General features: G+C 36.2%; 1 protein-coding gene across 2 annotated transcripts in view; it reads right to left on the bottom strand.

Moving 5' to 3' along the window:
• Positions 1–19,019, bottom strand: part of LRCH2 (leucine rich repeats and calponin homology domain containing 2) — a 122,354-nt gene that overhangs the window by 31,584 nt on the left and 71,751 nt on the right. For both annotated transcript variants that reach the window (XM_054580403.1, XM_054580404.1), the window contains exon 12: positions 7,329–7,394. In XM_054580403.1, coding sequence (XP_054436378.1) covers positions 7,329–7,394 — 66 coding nt within the window. The remainder of the gene's footprint in view (positions 1–7,328; positions 7,395–19,019) is intronic.

Here is a 19,019-nt window from a genome sequence, read left to right as displayed (position 1 = left end):
TATGGGACTGTAAGTCCTAGCCACAGCAGTCAGATAAGAAGAAAAATGGCATCCAAATTAGAAAGCAAGAAGTAAAATTTTCATTATTTGCAGATGATATAATACTGTATATAGAGAACCCTAATGATTCCACCAAAAAACTACTAGAACTGATAAATGAATTCAGTAAAGTAGCAGGATACAAAATTCATATCTAGCAATCAGTTCTATTTTTGTATGCCAATAATGTAGTATCAATAAGGGAAATTAAGAAAACAATTCCATTAATAATGTCTTCAAGTAGAATAAAATACCTATGAATAAACTTAACCAACAATGTAAAAGACCTGTAGTCAGAAAAATTATAAGATACTGAAGAAAGTAAAGAAGATACAAATAACTGGAAGTATATACCTTGTTTATCGATAGGAAGAACTGACATCATTAAAATGTTCATACTACCCAAAGCAATCTACAGAGTCAACGAAATCCCTATCAAGATACCATTGGCATATTTCACAAAACTAGAACAAATATCCAAATATTCCACAAAAAACTCTGAATAGCAATAACAATCTTAAGAAAGAACAAAGTTGAGAAATCATGCTACCTATTATCAAACTTTACTACAAAACCATAGTAATCAAAACAACATGGTAATGGCATAAAAACAGACATATACATCAATGGAACAGAATCAAGAGCCCAAAAATAAACCCATGCCTTTATAGGCAATTAATGTTTGACAAACGAGGCAAAAAAACATACAAGTGGTGAAAGATAGTTCATTCAATAAATGGTGTTGTGAAAATTGGACAGATACGTGCAAAAAAAAAAACAACAAATGAAACTAGACCACCTTCTTACACCACACACCAGAATAAACTCAAAATAGATTAAAGACTTAAATGTTAAGACTTGAAACCATAAAAATCCTAGAAGAAAACATAGGCAGTATAAAATCTTGGACTTTCCTCATAGCTACATTTTTTTTTTCAGATATATCTCCTTGGGCAAGGAGAACAAAAGAAAAAGTAAACAAACGGGACTAAATCAAACTAAAATATTTTTGCAAAACCAAGGCAACCATCAACAAAATGAATAGACAACCCACAGAATGGGATAACATATTGTCCAATACATCTGATGAGGGATTGATATCCAAAATTTATGAAGAATTTTTAAAACTCAAAACCCCCCAAAAAATCTAATTAAAAAATGGGCAAATGACCTGAACAGATACTTCTTCAAAGGAGGACATAGCAATGGCCCATAGACTTATGAAAAGATGCTCATCACTACTAACATCAGAAAAATGCAAATTAAAAGCAAAATGAGATATCACCTCATACCTGTCAGAATGGCAATCATCAATAAATCAACAAACAACAAGTATTGGTGAGGATGTGGAATGAAAGGAATGCTCATGTACTGTTAGTGGAAATACAAACTGGTACCGCCACTGTTGGAAGCAGTATGGAGTTACTTCAAAAAACTAAAAATGGACTACCTTATGACCCAGTATTCCATTCTGGGAATATATTTGAAGAAACCCAAAACACTAATTTCAAAGAATGTATGTCCCCCTATGTTTACTGCAGCATTATTCACAATAGACAAGCTTTGGAAGCAACTCAAGTGCCCATCAGTAGACAAGTGGATTAAAAAAAATGGTGGTGTGTGTGTATATATATATACATATATAAATATATATATTTAATATATATATAAAATGGAATATTACTCAGCCCTAAAAAAGAATGAAACCTTACTATGTGCAAGTGCATAGTGGTCCTAGAGGGTATTATGCTAAGTGAAGTCAGCCAGTCAGATAAAGACAGGTACCATATTATTTCACTCCTATGTGGAATCTACTGAACAAAGTGGACTAACAAGCAAAATAGAGACAAACTCATAGATAGAGCAGGCTGATAGCTCTGGAGGGAGGTTTAGGGAGTGGAGGGGCAAGAAAAAAGAAAAAGAGAAAGAACTCTGGGACATTGACAACAGTGTGGTGATTGAGGAGGGTTGGTGGAGTAGAAGAAGTTATAGGAAGGATAAATGGTAATAGAAAGATACAATCAATATAATGTAAAAAAAGAAAGCTGGAGTGACTATATTAATATAATAATAAGACTTCAGAGCAAAGATTATTACCAGGAATATAAAGAAAGTCATTTCATGTCAAAGGTGTAAATTCAACAAGATGACATTAAAATCCTAAATTTTATATACCTAATAACAGCTTCAGAATAGATAAATAAAAAATGATAGAAATTTAAGGAGAAAATCAAATCCACAAGCAGTTTTGGAGATTTCAGTTGTCTTAATAACTGAGAAAGCCAAAATTGTAGTTTGCCTCGGAGGGGGGGGCAGGGTGGTTATGTGGTGATGAGAAAAATTAAAAGAAGAAATATATATTCAGAATATCAAATGGCAAAAGAAACATACATTTGGAATGTCAGATCTTTTAACTTCCACGGAGAAAAAGAAAACAAGGTATGGGAAAGGGACAAAGGAGTGAATGCAGCATGCTTAGAGAAGAACTAACCAGGAGAGTGAGGCAAGAGAGGAAGACAGTGTGAGACAAATAGTGTAGATGTTTACAAGTCCTTAAAGGACTCTAGTTGTTATCCTAAATGAGATGGAAAGTCATTAGAGAATTGTGAAGAGCAATAGAAATATTTTTTACATTTAAAAAATATCAATCTGATGTTTTTTGAAAAACAGACTAAAGAAAAGCAAGGGCAGAAAGAAGACCTGTTAAGAGGCTCCTTTTTAATAACCGAAGTAAAAGATGGCTAGGGTAGGTATGGAGGTGGTACTAACATTTGATCAGATTCTGGGTATATATTGAAGGTACAGTCAACAAGATTTACTAATGGATTACATATGGGGTATAAAAGGAAGGGACAGGCTAAGGATGACTCTGGGGATTCTGAGCCAAGCAACTAGAAAGATGAAGTTGACATTTTCTGAAATGGGGGAAAATGCAGTATGAATACCTTTAAAAGTACAAGGAGGGAAATTAAAAGTGTGGTTTTAGAAGGTTAAGTTTCATTTGTCTATTATACGTAGTCCCCCCTTATCTGCAGGAGATATGTTCCAAGATCCACAGTGAATGCCTGGAAGAACAGATAGTAGTTAACTCTATATACTGTGTTTTCCTATACATACATACCTTTTCACTTAAAGGAAACATTTTATGGCTTCTCTTTGGCATATCTGAATTACCAGCATCATTACTCTTGCACTTTGGGGACATTATTAAGTAAAATAAGGGTTACTTGATCACAAACATTGTGATACCATGAGAGCCAATATCATAACCCACACAGCTATTAAATGACTAACAAGAGCATATACAGCATGGATATACTAGACAAAGGGATGATTCACATCCTAGGCAGGACAGAAAGGGATGGCTTAAAATTTCAACATGCCTAATAAGGGGTAAATATACAAAATTTACAAAAAACTCACACACCTAAACACCAAAAAAATAAAACAATCCAATTAGAAACTGGACACAAGATCTGAGTAGACACTTCTCCAAAAATGGCAAACAGATTGTCAATGGACATATGAAGAGATGCTCAATGTCACTAATCCTCAGAGAAGTGCAAATTAAAACTACAATGAGATATCACCTCACACCTGTCAGAATGGCCATCATTAATACATCAACAAACAACAAGTGCTGGTGAGGCTGTGGAGAAAAGGGAACCCTCGTGCACTGTTGGTAGGAATGCAGATTGGTGCAGCCACTGTGGGAAACAGTATAGAGGGACCTCAAAAAAATTAACAGTGAAACTGCCTTATGACCCAGTGATTTAACTTCTGCTTACATATCTGAAGAAACTCAAAACTTAATAATTTGAAAGAATATATATGTACTCCTATGTTCACTGGGGAGTTATTTACAATAGCTAAGATATGGAAGCAATCATAGTGCCCATCAATGGACCAGTGGATAAGTAAGTGGTGGTACATAGATACAATGGAATATCACTTGGCCATAAAAAAGTGTGAAATCTTGCCATTTGCTACAGCACTAATGGCCCTAGAGGGTAGCATGCTAAGTGAAATTAGTCAGAGAAAGACAAATACCATACGATTTCACTTATATGCGGAATCTAAAGAAAAACATAAACAGAAAAACAAAACAAAAACAGACTCACTGACACAGAGAAGAGACTGGTGGTTGCCAGAGGGGTGAGGGGTTAGGAGACTGAGTGAAAAAGGTGAAGGGATTTAGAAGTACAGATTGATAGTTACAGAATAGTCATAGGGATGTAAGTACAACATAGGGATCACAGTCAATAACATTGTAATTAACTATGTATGGTGCCAGGTGAATACTTTAAATATGGGGGGGATAACTTTTTACAGTTTATGATTGTCTAGCCATTATGCTGTACATGTGAAGCTAATACAAAATAATATTAAATGTCAACTGTAATTGAAAAATAAAATTTAAAAATATTTCAGTACACTTCTAAGAACAGCACACAATTTAAAATTCATACATCATTTTTTCTGGAATTTTTCATTTAGCATTTTCAGACCGCTGGTGACTGCGAATAACTGAAACCACAGAAAGAAAAACCACAATTGGGGTGGGGCTACTGTACATCCAAGTGGAGGTGTTGAGTAAGCAAGAGGTAATACAGTTCTATACTACATACACACATACACACACACACATATACACATATACACAAACACACATACATACACACATTACACTTGCAAATATTCGTGGACACACATAGAATAAAAGATCTAAAGAGACAATACCAAAATACTGTGAATTGTCATTTCTAGAAAGAGGATAATGGGCGATGTTTATTTATTTTTTTCTTTCTGTTTAAATTTTCCAGTTTCCCAACAATAATGCTACATTACTCTTATGATCAGGAAAAATTAAAAATTTTCTGCTTTGTTTTTAAACACAGAATTGGATGACTGTTTCAAAAATGAGTGCAAGTAATAATCCTGTATAGAAAAGTCCAGAATTGGGCATCACAGTTTTGAGGTTGAGGCAGTTGGGGCTTTCTCAAGAGAATGTTAGGAACCTGGAAAGGAAGCTTAAAATGGGCGTGAAAGGAACTGAGAAGAAACATAAGGAGAACGAATATGTAAGATAACAGAATCAGTATTCGAAAAGGGAGAGTGGGTTAAATCCAGTTAAATAAAAATTGAGATAGATGAATGTTTCTAGACTTAGATATAAAAAGTCATCTTACACCTGAACTGAATTCTGAAAGCCTAAGTGAAAAGGGAAGAAGAAAGGGAAATCACAGCGGAGAGACCAGGATACAAAACAGATGTGAAACCATGCTGGAATAAAGAAAGGAGTATTGTTCCCAGCTGGAAAACGTGCCAGCGGAAGAGTTCATGAGATGAGGCTCTGAAGGCAGGCAGAAACTCACTTCGATCTTGCGGGTTAAGCCAAACATTTTAAGCTTTATCCTAAAAGTCAGAACCATTAGAAAATAATAAATGGGAGCCTCATAGTCAGATTTGTGTCTTAGAACCATCACTCTGTATCAGTGCAGAACATAAATTTAAGGGTAGGCAAAATTGAAAAGAGGTATGTTGAGGACTGTTACAGAAGTAATCCAGGTAGAAAAAGGTAGGGCCTGAACCAACACAATTTCAACAGGAATGGAGAGGTTGAAATAGACAGAAGCCATGTTAAGAAGCTATAATTTTCTGTGACTGACTAGACAGGGAGGGGTGTATAAGAGAGAGGAATGCCTGATGATTCCAAAGTTGCTGACTTTGGTGACTATATAGTCGTACATTCACTCAGGCACAGTTCAGGGGTGTCCAACCCGTGGCCTGCAGGCTGCCTGAGGCTCAGGATGCCTATGAATATGGCCCAACACAAAATCATAAATTTGCTTAAAATCTTTTTTTTGCTCATCAGTTTTCATTACTGTTTGTGTATTTAATGTGTGGCCCAAGACAACTCTTCTTCCAGTGTGGCCCAGAGACGCCAAAAGTTTGGACACACCTGGTTGAGTGTGGTTGGTAGGGTAATAATATGGGTGTAATAATTTAGAGTTTTAATTTGAACATTTCACCTAAAATGTCCTATGGTGTGCTTGAATCTGATATTGTTATGTTACAGAATTGCATGCTTATGATTTTGTAATAAAAGAGTTTGTAATAAAAAAGGGGCATTATTTGTGCCAGGCCCTATATTTTAGAGAATTAATAGGTCTGGGGGAAATTTGGACTGTGAGGTATCTAGGAAAAGACATCAGCGGGATGAATAAATCCAGCAGAAGCAAACTGTTCTTATTACCATGTAAACAAGAGTGTGGTTAAAACCACACTTGGGGTTCTGAGCATGAAAACTGGGTTTGAAACCTTACTGTACCACTTACTAGATGTGTGACCTTGAACAAGTTACGATAATTTCTGAGTCTCAGTTTTCTAATAAAATGGGAAGGGCAGCCCTGGCTGGTGTGGCTTAGTGGACTGAGCACTAGCTTGTGGACCGAAGAGTGACTGGCTTGATTCCCAGTCAGGGCACGTGCCTGGGTTGCAGGCCAGGTCCCCAGTGCAGGGCGCGAGAGAGGCAACCACACATTGATGTTTCTCTCCATGTCTTTCTCCCCCCATTTTCCTCTCAATAAATAAATAAATAAATAAATAAATAAATAAATCAGTCTTTAAAAAATGAGGACAATAGTAACAATTTTATAGCGTTACTATGAGAATTAAATGAAGTAATACACTTAAATCACTTAGAAGAGTACTCATATAATAAGCATTCAACAAATGTTAATTCTCTCTCTCTTTACATCTGTACCCACCACCCCAACACAAGCCTTGGACCTCTACACTCCCACAGGAATGACTCAGGAATTGAGTCTAATGCAAATTTGCAAAGCACCAAAAAGAATAAATAGAAACTTTTAAGGTGTTCTAGTTCTCTGGAATTAACATATGTAGACCATGTATTCATATAAAAGAACTTAATAAAACCCAATTGAAAATGAAATAAAAAAACAATAACAAAGAATAAGCACCATCAATGATAAATACATTATTCTTGGCAGCAATAATACAATAAATGTTTACTGAATTAATAAATGAATAAATGATTCTATCAAGACAAAATGCAGGTATGAGCACAAAGAGATCAAATCAGCATTTTTTAATTTGTTTAAATCCAAAGTAAATTTAATTCATGCTGTAACATTCTGTCTTTAAACTATCTAGTTATACTAAATCGATATCATTTATTCAATTAAAACCACATATGAGAACATCACTGTCAGAGGATCAAGTCTCATAAAATATTAAATATAAGGACTGAGATAATTTTATACCTCTTGTTGCATTCTATATTTTCTTTTGGCTTGTTTCTTGTAACAAATGTTGAATGATTAAGAATCCTAGAAGTAAAATTAACACATTAATTCCAAAACATATTAAAGATAGTATATACAAGTGATATAAAAATCTCCATAATATACCATCTGGTCCATGAAAATTTTTGCTAAAAAACACTATTTAAATTTTATTTAGATCAGATGCCCATAAGCACACAAGTTTTTATAAGGTAATGGAGCTGACCAACTCTGCCATGCAACCTTGTTTATGAACTCATTTTCAAGGCTTGGATACCTTCTAGCTATGCTACTAATGTGCCCTGTGCATATCTAACTTTCGTCTAAGACAGACGATAAGGAGAGGCAGATTGTTTAGGTACCATCGTGACTGATTTAGTTTCCCCAGCACAGCAAATAATAGGGTTATGTTGATGTAAAACACAATCATTTTGACAAAAGCCAAAAAACAACCTTAGTTCTAAATTCAGTGCCAGTACTAAAGTTCAATTCTTTGGAAAAGAAATTCACAAGTTTGTCAAATTTTTAATAGCTAAATAAACAGTATTCAAAGAAAACCAGAAAAGAAGAAAAATAAAGACTGATAAACCATTGAGGAGAGAACTATTTTTCCATAATTTTATATAATTCTAAGTATTAATTTCAAAAGTCAAAAGTAATGAATTATTATCTTTATTTAACATGAATAAAATACTTGAGTGCTTAATATTTATTTACTATAGATATAAATGTAACTTAATTTTTCTATTTTAAAGTTTAGTCTTATATGGAGTAAAATCTGCCTTTTGTTCAAAATAAAATCTTCAAATGTAAACTATAAAAACACTATAGATAAGAAAAGCATTTAAAATTAAAGCTACATACTGACTACCAAAATATATAATGAAATAAATATATATTGGTAATTACAGGAAGATGGTTAACATAAGGAAACCAATTTCCATTTCCCCAGTGTCCTCACTTGAATCTAGTGCAGCCTCACACGGAGGAGCCACAATAGGGGCAAAGGACATGTGTCATCGGCAAAGCAGTGTAGTTTTACACCAAACAATTTCGAGATTTAATAACACCTTTATTCTTCTCTGTAGGAAGAATACACTAAACTGTGCTGGATACCCAAATGCAGGAGAATTGAGCTAACAAAATATCCCCAGTCAGGGCACAAGCCTGAGTGGTGGGCCAGGTCCCCAGTAGGGGGCAGGCGAGAAGCAACCCACACATTAATGTTTCTGTCTCTTTTGCCCTCCCTTCCCCTCTCTGAAAATAAATAAAATCTTTTTTTAAAAAAAAATCTGATTTTGCTTTCCACGATTGTTAGGAAAAAGTGCATCTTTACAGAATGACTTGATTTAGCCCTGGCTGGCACTGCTTGGCGGATTGAGTGCCAGCCTGTGAACCAAAGGGTCATTAGTTCAACTCCCAGTTGAGGCACATGTCTACGTTGCAGACCAGGTCCCCATTGAGGTGCATGCAAGAGGCAACCACATATTGATGTTTCTCTCCCTCCCTAACCTTTTTTCTAAAAATAAATAAATAAAAGTCTTTTAAAATAAATAAATAAGGAGATGTAGCAGTGTGTATTATGTGGGTTGGGGATGTCAGAATTATTCCAGGGAGTGGGAGTAGTCAGGAAACTATAATGTCCTTCACAACAGTAAATTCTGAATTCTGCCCCAACACATTCATTAGTACTGTGATTACTGGTGTGTAGGGGTCATATAGGAGCAGGAAAAAAAAAGTTAAAATCCATTTACCTTTAAAACATATTTTATATACTTGAGAATGTTCCTACTTAAAATTTTGCTGTGTAAATTGATATATAATGTTTTACTCTGTGATACTCAAAGTAAAAATAAGCAACTATTCTATCTATTCTAAATTAATACACATCCCTAATCCAGTTACCGATACAGTGTTTTAAATAAGACTCTACAATTCAGTCGCATCAACCTGGCCTTAATACTTAAGGCTTCTAGAAACTCTATATACCTTGAAGAACACCCTGCTGTCCTGGTCCTCGGGAAGTTTTTCACTGAATAATGCTCTATAACATAAATGCCTCCACCTGTATTCACATTTCATGCACATCAACCAAACCAAAAGATGGGAGTAGATGTTTTGGGAAAGGACAGGGAAGTCATTAGTAAAGCAAACAGAAAAGAAAGAATGGGTAGATTTCAAGGATTGAGAGAACTACTTAATTACTTATAACGAACTGGAGGTTGACATGATGTTCCTCAAACTGGAATGTACATCAAAGAGATAATGTACATGATTTCTATAATTCTAAACCAAATTAATAAACTCTTCAAAATCTGATTTTGTGCCCTGGTTGGCGTGACTCAGTGGACTGAGCACCAGCCTGTGAATCAAACAGTTGCCGGTTCAATCCCCAGTCAGGGCACATGCCTGGGTTGCTGGCCAGGTCCCCAGTAGGGGGCAGGTGAGAGGCAACCACACATTAATGTTTCTCTCTGTCTCTTTTGCCCTCCCTTCCCCTCTCTAAAAATAAATAAAATCTTTTTAAAATCTGATTTTGCTTTCCATGACTGTTAATTTTACTTCAATATAACTTCTCATAATTACTTTTTTATTTATCCATATTACATAGTACTCAAAAGCACATCTTTCCACAATAAGAAAAAATTCTCAGGATACCCCTAAAAGCAAACAAAATAATTATTAAAAAGAAAGACATAATAGAAAATATTATAGAATAGAGTAAGTTATCAGGAATGAGCATGCAATGGGAACCAGTCAGCTCAAGCTAGTCATTGCAAAAATTCACATATATTACAAATCCTTTCCTTAAGGATAATAACGAAATAAATTTTAAGAAGCCAGCTAAACATCCACTGTGAAAAATTGGCTAAATAATTTACAGAGCAACGTTAACATAATTTTTAAGACAATAGGGTTTTTTTAATTTCCCAAATTATGGTGGAGGTGAACTTACGACTTGCGGAACAGCTATTTTGGTACAGATAAGATCACTGATTCTGGGGAACTTCAATACACTCAAATGCAAGTAGAAATAATCCAGTATTTTGACAAGCAGGATAAAGATTAGCTTTCAAAAATTCAACAATAGCTCTCGCTGGTGTGGTTCAGTGGATTGAGTGCCAGCCTGTGAACCAAAGGGTCACGGGTTCAATTCCCAGTCAGGGCACATGCCTGGGTTGCAGGCCAAGTCCCCAGTGGGGGGCACATGAGAGGCAACCACACACTGATGTTTCTCTCCCTCTCTTTCTCCCTCCCTTCCCCTCTATCTAAAAATAAATAAATAAAATCTTTTTAAAAAAATAAAATAAAATTTTAAAAATTCAACAATCAACTGTTAATACAAAGTAGCTTAGTGTATGTATTTCAGTTAGACTACTATGGGGAAGTCTTCTAAATAACTAGGCTTCAGACTTTGAACCTTTCCAAGTTATCTACTTGATGGTTTATTTGTTGTCTTCTTTTCTCACGCTTCTTGATTATTCTGTGAAAATTCTCTTGTTATGTTCCTAGGAGAGTTTTGTTCATGAAATACTAATACAAACTCACATAAAGAATCAAAGATATTTTTTTAAAGTAGTATGAACTAAACAACAGGCAAAGCAGCTTTAAGAAAACCATCACTGAACTAACATAAGCAATTTTTTTACTTGCCTCCAAGTTTGAAGACATGCATGGCTTCTGTTACCTGAGAGGTAACACAGCATTTACTTTCCACTAGTAGCTAGCCAAAGAACAATTAAGTAGTATACAGTCAAAGTACAAATCCTAGGTGGTAATTGGTGATATGCAAGGATAATCTACTTCCGATAAATTCCTTTAAATTAAGGTAACAAACAAAAACAATCCATGGACTAAAAATAAATGTTATAACTGCTGCTTACGGTGTTAAATAGCATTTTAGATTTTTCATTAATAAAGTTAAAATCTAAAACACAAAATGTAAATTTCAAAAATTATATGGAAACGTAAACATCCCTGAATAGCCTCAGCAATGTTGAGAAAGAAGAACAAAGTAGGAGGGATCACTATACCTGATATCAACCTATATTACAAGTCCACAGTAAACGAAACAGTCTGGTACTGGCATAAGAAAAGACACATAGATCAATGGAACAGAATAGAGAGACTAGAAATAAACCCACGCCAATATGGCCAATTAATATTTGACAAAGGGGGCAGGAACATAAAATGGGAGTAAAAATCGCCTCTTCAATAAATGGTGTTGGGAAAACTGGACAAGTACATGTCAAAAAAAAAATGAACCTAGACCACCAACTTACACCATACACAAAAATAAACTCAAGGTGGATGAAAAACTTCAACATAAATTATGACACCATAAAAGTCCTAGAGCAAAACATATGCAGGAAACTCTCAGATATCCCATGCAGCAATATTTTCACCAGTATGTCCCCTAGAGCAAGGGACATAAAGGAAAGACTAAACAAATGGGACTTCATCAAAATAAGAAGCTGCTGCACGGCAAAAGAAAACATCAGCAAAATGAAAAGGGAACCACCCATATGGGAAAACATAATTGCCAGTGATACCTCGGGCAAGGGTTTGATCTACAAAACAGTTAAAGAACTCACACAACTCCACACCAGGAAGACAAACAATCCAATTAAAAAATGGGCAAGGGACCTGAACAGACACTTCTCAAAGAAGAACATACAAACAGGGCCCAGAGACATATAAAAGGGTGCTCAGCATCATAGCCATCAGAGAGATGCAAATTAAAACCACACTGAGATACCACATCGGTCAGAATGGCCATCATTAACAAATCAACAGACAAGTGTGGAGAAGTTGTAGAGAAAATGAACCCTAGTACACTGTTGGTGAGAATGCAGACTGGTGCGGCCAATGTGGAAAACAGCATGGAGTTTTCTCAAAAAACTAAAGATGAAACTGCCTTTTGATCCAGCAATTCCACTGCTGGAATTATACTGTAAGAATACTGAATCACCAATTCAAAAGAACCTTTGCACCCCAATGTTCATAGCAGCACAATTTACAATAGCCAAGTGCTGGAAACAGCCTAAGTGCCCATCAGTAAATGAGTGGATCAAAAAACTGTGGTTCATTTACACAATGGAATACTACACAGCAGAAAGAAAAAAGGAACTCCTACCCTTTGCAACAGCATGGATGGAACTGGAGGGCATTATGCTAAGCGAAATAAGCCAGGGGGTGAAAGACAAATACCATATGATCTCACCTATAAGTGGAATCTAATCAACAAAACAAACAAATGAGCAAAATAGAACCAGAGACATGGAAATAAAGAAGAAAACTGCCAGTGACCAAGGAGGAGGGGGAGGGGGATATTGGGAGACAGAAGGGGAAGGGGCAAGTCAAGGAACATGAATAAAGGACTCATGAGCACAGATGATGGGGTGGGGATTGACTGTGGAAGGGGGCAGGCAGAGATGGGGCAGGGGAGAATAATGGGGAAAAAGGCAGGACAACCGTAACTGAACAACAATTAAAAAATAAAAAAATAAAACACAACTCAATGTAGAACAGAAAATTTATAAATTACATCAAATCCTCTCAGGAGTACAGCCTCTTACAAGATTACTTTTCATTTTTTGAACTCATTCAAATTCAAGTATTGTAAGAGTATACAAAAACTTATAATTAACTACATTTACAAGAGGTGAGCAATAGCAATGTATTTTAAAGGGGGAGAAATCATTTAATGGCGAAAATACAGAATTTGGCATAAAAAATTCTGAGATCAGTTTAAGTTCAACAATTAACAGAACTGGTTAGGGATATAGTTTATAAAGTGTCTATAGATTATAAAATTTTAAAGTAAAACATGCTCTACACATTATGATCTGATATCACAAATATTTTAATGTCTGCAAAAACTAGACATAATTATTACATTAACATCACTGAATATTAACATTTAATCCAAAGTGATCTTATATTCATACATACTAACATCTAAAAAGGAGGGTGAAGAACAGAAATATCAGAGAAACACTGAAATTACTTTTGTATATATCTTAAAAAATAATTCAAGTTATTTAGAAAGAACATATTACTTAAATTAGTGGCTCCTATTAGCTTTTTTAAATTTGTTGATCTCATCGTCAAGCAATCAATTAATCAATAACAGTATCACTGAGTACTTACTAGGTACAAGGCACACTGTTACGTGCTGTTTTGAACTAATTACTAAACTATCATGAAAACAAGACCTGTGAAACATTATTTCATATTGTATCTTGGCTATAAAAAATAATTCAAGTCACAGGGATACATGACAAACTACTGTAACAATAAGAGAAAATTGAAAATATAGGAATGTTATATATTACAATGTTAAAATCTGAAATTATATATCCAAATGGTATTCTTAACACAATGAAAGAAATGGATATTGTTGCATTCTTATAAAATCAATATTCTCTGCCCATAATGATAAATATAATTCTTTCACCTTCCAGGCAGAAGAGATAGAAACTCAACTATTTTTTAAAGCTACAGAGAGTGGTGGTGGCTTGCTTCATCAAACCTCTTAAACCATGGGATTGATCAATACTTTGATTACATTAGATGGGGGAAATACACACCTCATTCAGTAGCCAATTTTTTAAAAAGGTTCATTAGAGATAAATCACAGAAGAAGATGAGAAAATAAACTTCACAGAAAAGGGTGACAGAAAGTTATTATAAAAGAAAAATATGAACTGGGAATAAGGATACATTAGATAAAGAACAAATAAAGGTGAGCAATATTCTCCAGTACAGTTTTTAATTCTATAAACGTAGTAGCTGTGCAAAAAATATTAGTGACTATTAAAAAACAGTAGCCCCTAAACTACACATTTGTCATTTGATATCTTTTAATGGTAATTATTTTTCAAAGCATATTTAAGCAGATATCAATATAATTATATTTCAAACATCCCAAAACATGGTTAAGCGATCCATAAAAATTTATTGTTTGTAACAAGTGAGGTAAAATACCTACTAGTTATCAATGTAAAATGTATCAAAATAATTATTTTAATTTTCTCAAAACAAAAAACACATCAGATGTTTTTTTTTTTATTTTAGGTTGGACTGAGCAACAATATTCACATCAAAAACAAGCTTTTATCACAATGCTTATAATCCTTTGTTACCTACTCCTATTAGGTCTTCCCTATAATGTTCCTTTTTAAAAATGTATTAAATTTATTTAAAGTAAAAAAAGTATTTCAGCCATTTCTCTACCCATATCTCAAATAAATAATCTTTATTATTCCAAAATTATAAATGTAGTACTCTCAGTACATGAAGATGGCAATAAGAGCTGACCCTCAAGAGCATCTAGAACATTTCCTTCTAGACTTGTCCACCACAGAGATAGAGTCTGCTAGAAACCCAAATGCCCACTACACAAACTCTCATACACAGCCACTCATCCTGGGCTCCAGTGGAGGGAGGGTGGCTCAGAGTGGACTAGAGTCATGTGAGGAGAGACTGGGTTGTGTGGCACCAGGGAGAGAGGTGAGGGACAACTGCCAGGGTCCTGTGCTGAGTCTCTCTCCCACATAACCCATAGATGTCATCCTTCCAGGGTGGTGCACTCCCTTCCTTATGGTATCGACCTGTGGGAATGGAATAGCCCTACCCTCCCAAATCCCTGTGCCACTCCCCGCTACACACAGAACTAACACCCTTTGGAAAAATCAGCTGCATGAGCCCCAAGTGTTGTCAGAAACTGAGTTGTGTGGCTCTGGGGCAGGGACCATTCCCCTCCTTCCTGCGACCCTAACCAACACAGAGTGCCGCACCCCACAGGATACCCACGAGCCACACCTGCCTGACTCCAGGACAGACTGGGTTCTGTGGCCCTAGGCTGGGGGCAATTTTTCCTTCACACACCAGACCTGCACCACCATTCCGGTTCAGGGTCCTCCCTTCACAAGGCCAAATCTTGGTCTGTTAGGGCCATGATAAACTCTGATGGCCTCTTCCTGATGACTTCCTGAGACCCCACCCCACAGGAAAGGTCTGTGAGCACCTGGGGGTGGCACCTGGCCTTGGAGTACTTTGGGACTTTTGCTGATTGGCCTCAGACCAAACACTGACACCAGGTTTTAAACAGTATTAACCTAGTCAACACAATTCTCCTCTCCCTGGTGACTCACTGAGAACCTACCTCATGCATCTTGCATACTACCAGAGGCGCTTTCAGTGACTGAGCCTAATAGGCAGCGGCAGGAGGAGGAAGAGAGAAGTGGATCTCGGGGTTCCTTGAGACTTTTGCTGACCTGGCCTCAGGCTCAGTGCTGGTGAAAGGTGTCCTTGGATGCACAGCTTGCTCCTTCCCATGCATCCCCAAGCCAGCCAAAGGCACCCACAAACTGTGGATCCCTTTCTAGCTGCAAACAGGCTGCCCAGGGACAGTTACAGACAGTGTCTGCTATTTTTTTAATTCTATTTTATCTTTGGTTTTACAGAGAGGGGAAGGGAGGGAGTAAGAGAGGGAAAGAAACATCAATGTGAGAGGGAAATATGGAACAGCTGCCTTCTATAGACACTCTGACCAGGTACCAAACCTACAACACAGGCATGTACCCTAACCAACAATCGAACTGGCAACTTTTCAGTTTGTGGGATGATGACCAACCAACTAAGCCACACTGCCCAGGGCAATACCATCTGATACTGACCTGCTCTGAAGTCCCTCTTAAAAGGCCCCAGAACCAAAACACCTAGTGACGAGCTTCTGACAACATCAGAGCAAGACCCAACCAATTCCACAAGTGGCATATCCAAAGGGACGTGTTGGCAGGTACCACAACATGCTGGGGCATATTCTACTTTGTGTGGTTAGCACCTTTGTAGCAGCTGATACACTGTGGTCAGGGCCAATGCTTCCAGTCAGCCATCCTAAGGATTGCCAACAGCAATCAAGACTCAAATACAGCAACAGGGCTCAGATAACTCACACAAGGGAAACTCCTGGAGAACCCTGCTTCTGTGATCAGTGAAACTGGGCTACTGAGCCCCACACATACATACCAAATAGGATCACCATATGAAGAATGGGAGACATAGCAGATCTACCTAACAGAAACAAATACAAAGATGCAGCCAAAATGGGGACATAAAAAAGCATACCCCAAATGAAAGAACAGGAGAAATCCCCCAGAAAAGAACTGAATGAAATGGAGGCAAGCAAGCTCCCAGAGTCCAAAACAATGGTTATAAGGTTGCTACAGGAACTTAGTGAGAACTTCAGCATCATAAAAAAGAACATAAAAACTATAAAAAAGAAACAGGCAGAAATAAAGAATACAGTATCAGAAAATGAATATACTAGACGAATCAAAAGATTCCTAGATGAAGCAGGGGAATGAATCAGCAATTTGGAAGGAAAGGTAGCAGAAAACACTCAATGAAAACAGAAAAAAAAATTTTTTTTTAATGAGAGTAGTCTAAGGGATCTCAGTTGTTACCTTATGAAGCATAACAACATCCACATAATAGGGTTCCAGAGGAGAAGAGAGAGAGCAAGAGACTGAACCTATTTGAAGAAATGATGACTGAAAATTTTTCTAACTTGGTAAAGGAAAAGATTACACAAGCCCAAGAGGCACTGAAAGTCCCAAACAAGATAAACTCAAAGAGGCCCATGCCAAGACACATCATAATTAAAATGCCAAAGGTTAGAAACAAAGAAAGAATCTTAAAAGCAGCAAGAGAAAGAAACTTAGTACCTACAAGGGAGTGCCCATAAAACTACTAGCTGATTTCTCAACAAAAACATTTCAGGCCAGAAAAGATGGGCACAAAATATTCAAAGTGATGGAAAGTAAGGATCAACAATGAAGACTATTCCACACAGCCAGGTTACCAGTCAAAATGGAAGGGGAGATAAAGAGCCTCCTAGAAAAGAAAAAGCTAAAAAAGTTTCTTACCACCAAACCAGTATTACAAGAAATATTAAAGGGACTTCTTTAAGAAGAGGAAGAAAAAAAGAACATGGTTATAAAGAATAAAACGGGAATAAATGCATACCTATCAGTAATCAATCATCTTAAATGTAAATGGACTAAATGCTCCAATCAAAAGGCATAAGGTAGCTGAATAAGAAAATAAGACCCATCTCAGATTGAAAGATACACACAGACTAAAATTAAAGGGATAGGAAAAGATGTATCATGCAAAGAGAAATGAAGGAAAAAGCTAGGGTAGAAGTACTTATACCAGACAAAATAGACTAATACAAAGGCTATAATAAGAGACAGAGAAGGACATTACATATGATGAAGGGATCAATCCAACAAGTGGATGTAACCCTTGTAAACATTTATGTATCCACCACAGGAGCACCTAAATATGTAAAGCAAATCTTAATGGACATAAAGGGAGAGACTGAGAGTAATACAGTCACAGAAAGGGACTTTAACACCCCACTGGCTTGAACGGATAGATCTTCCAGACTTCTGACAACAAGGAAGCAGCAGCCTTAAAAGATAAACTAGACCAGATACATTTAATTGATATCTTCAAAGCATTTCACCTCAAAGAAGCAGAATATACATTCTTTTCAAGTGCACATGGAATATTTCCTAGGATAGACCACATGTTAGGACACAACCCAAGTCTCAATAATTTAATAAGTTTGGAATCATAGTAATCAGTTTTTCCAACCACAATGGTATGAAACTAAAAATCAATTACAGAGAAAAACTGAAAATCACAAACACATGGAGGCTAAATAACATGTTACTAAACAATGAATGGGGTAACAATGAGATGAAGAAAAAATCAAAAAAACAAAAAGAAAAAGAAAAAACAAAGAGATCAAAAGCTACCTTGAGACAAATGAAAATGAAAACACAACCTAAAACCTTCAGTACACAGCAAAAACAATCTTAAGTGGAAAATTCACAGCATTACAGGCCTAAATTAAAAACACAAGAAAAATATTAAATAATCAATCTAAACTTACACCTCAAAAAACTACAAAAAATACAACAAACAAACCCAAAGCTGAGTAGACAGAAAGAACTAATAAAGATTAGAATGGAAGTAAATAACATAGAGGCTAAAAAAGCAATACAAAATGATCAAAGAAACCAAAAGCTGGTTCTTTGAAAAGATAAACAAGACTGACAAAACTTTAACAGTACTCATAAAGAAAAAAGACACAGACCCAAATAAATAAAATCAGAAATGAAAGAGAAGTGACAACTGACTCCACAGAAATAAAAGATTGTAAGGAAATACTACAAACAACGGTATGCCAAAAAATTGAAAAATCTGTAAAACAATTGATAAATTCTTAGAAACATAAAATCTTCCAAAATTAAATCAGGAAAAATAAAAATATCTGAACAGATTATAAGAAATGAAATTGAGAGATTAAAGAAGAGGGAGGAGTGAATGGGAGTCACGCTGACGCCCTCCCAAGAACAAACTGGAATTGCGACTAAATAGTGGAGTAATCACCTGGAAAACAATGGAACGATAGTGGGAGAGGAGCCTTGGAGCCGCAGACAGACAGTGGATTCAACTCTCACACATCCCAACGGGTGAGAAGTGTGGTGGAGGCTCAAGAGGGTGGGCTGGGTGCCCAGGGGCACTAGCACAAGAGGGACATTGAAACGGCCAGTTAGTTTCCCCCGAGAAGAACGGGGTCTGATTCCT

The sequence above is a fragment of the Pteronotus mesoamericanus genome, unplaced genomic scaffold (assembly GCF_021234165.1).
Source record: "Pteronotus mesoamericanus isolate MK-2021 breed Mesoamerican mustached bat unplaced genomic scaffold, CSHL_Meso_final contig_58, whole genome shotgun sequence".
NCBI classification, from domain to species: domain Eukaryota; kingdom Metazoa; phylum Chordata; class Mammalia; order Chiroptera; family Mormoopidae; genus Pteronotus; species Pteronotus mesoamericanus.
The sequence above is the reverse complement of the archived record's forward strand: the minus strand, read 5'-3'. Positions and strand labels throughout refer to the sequence as shown.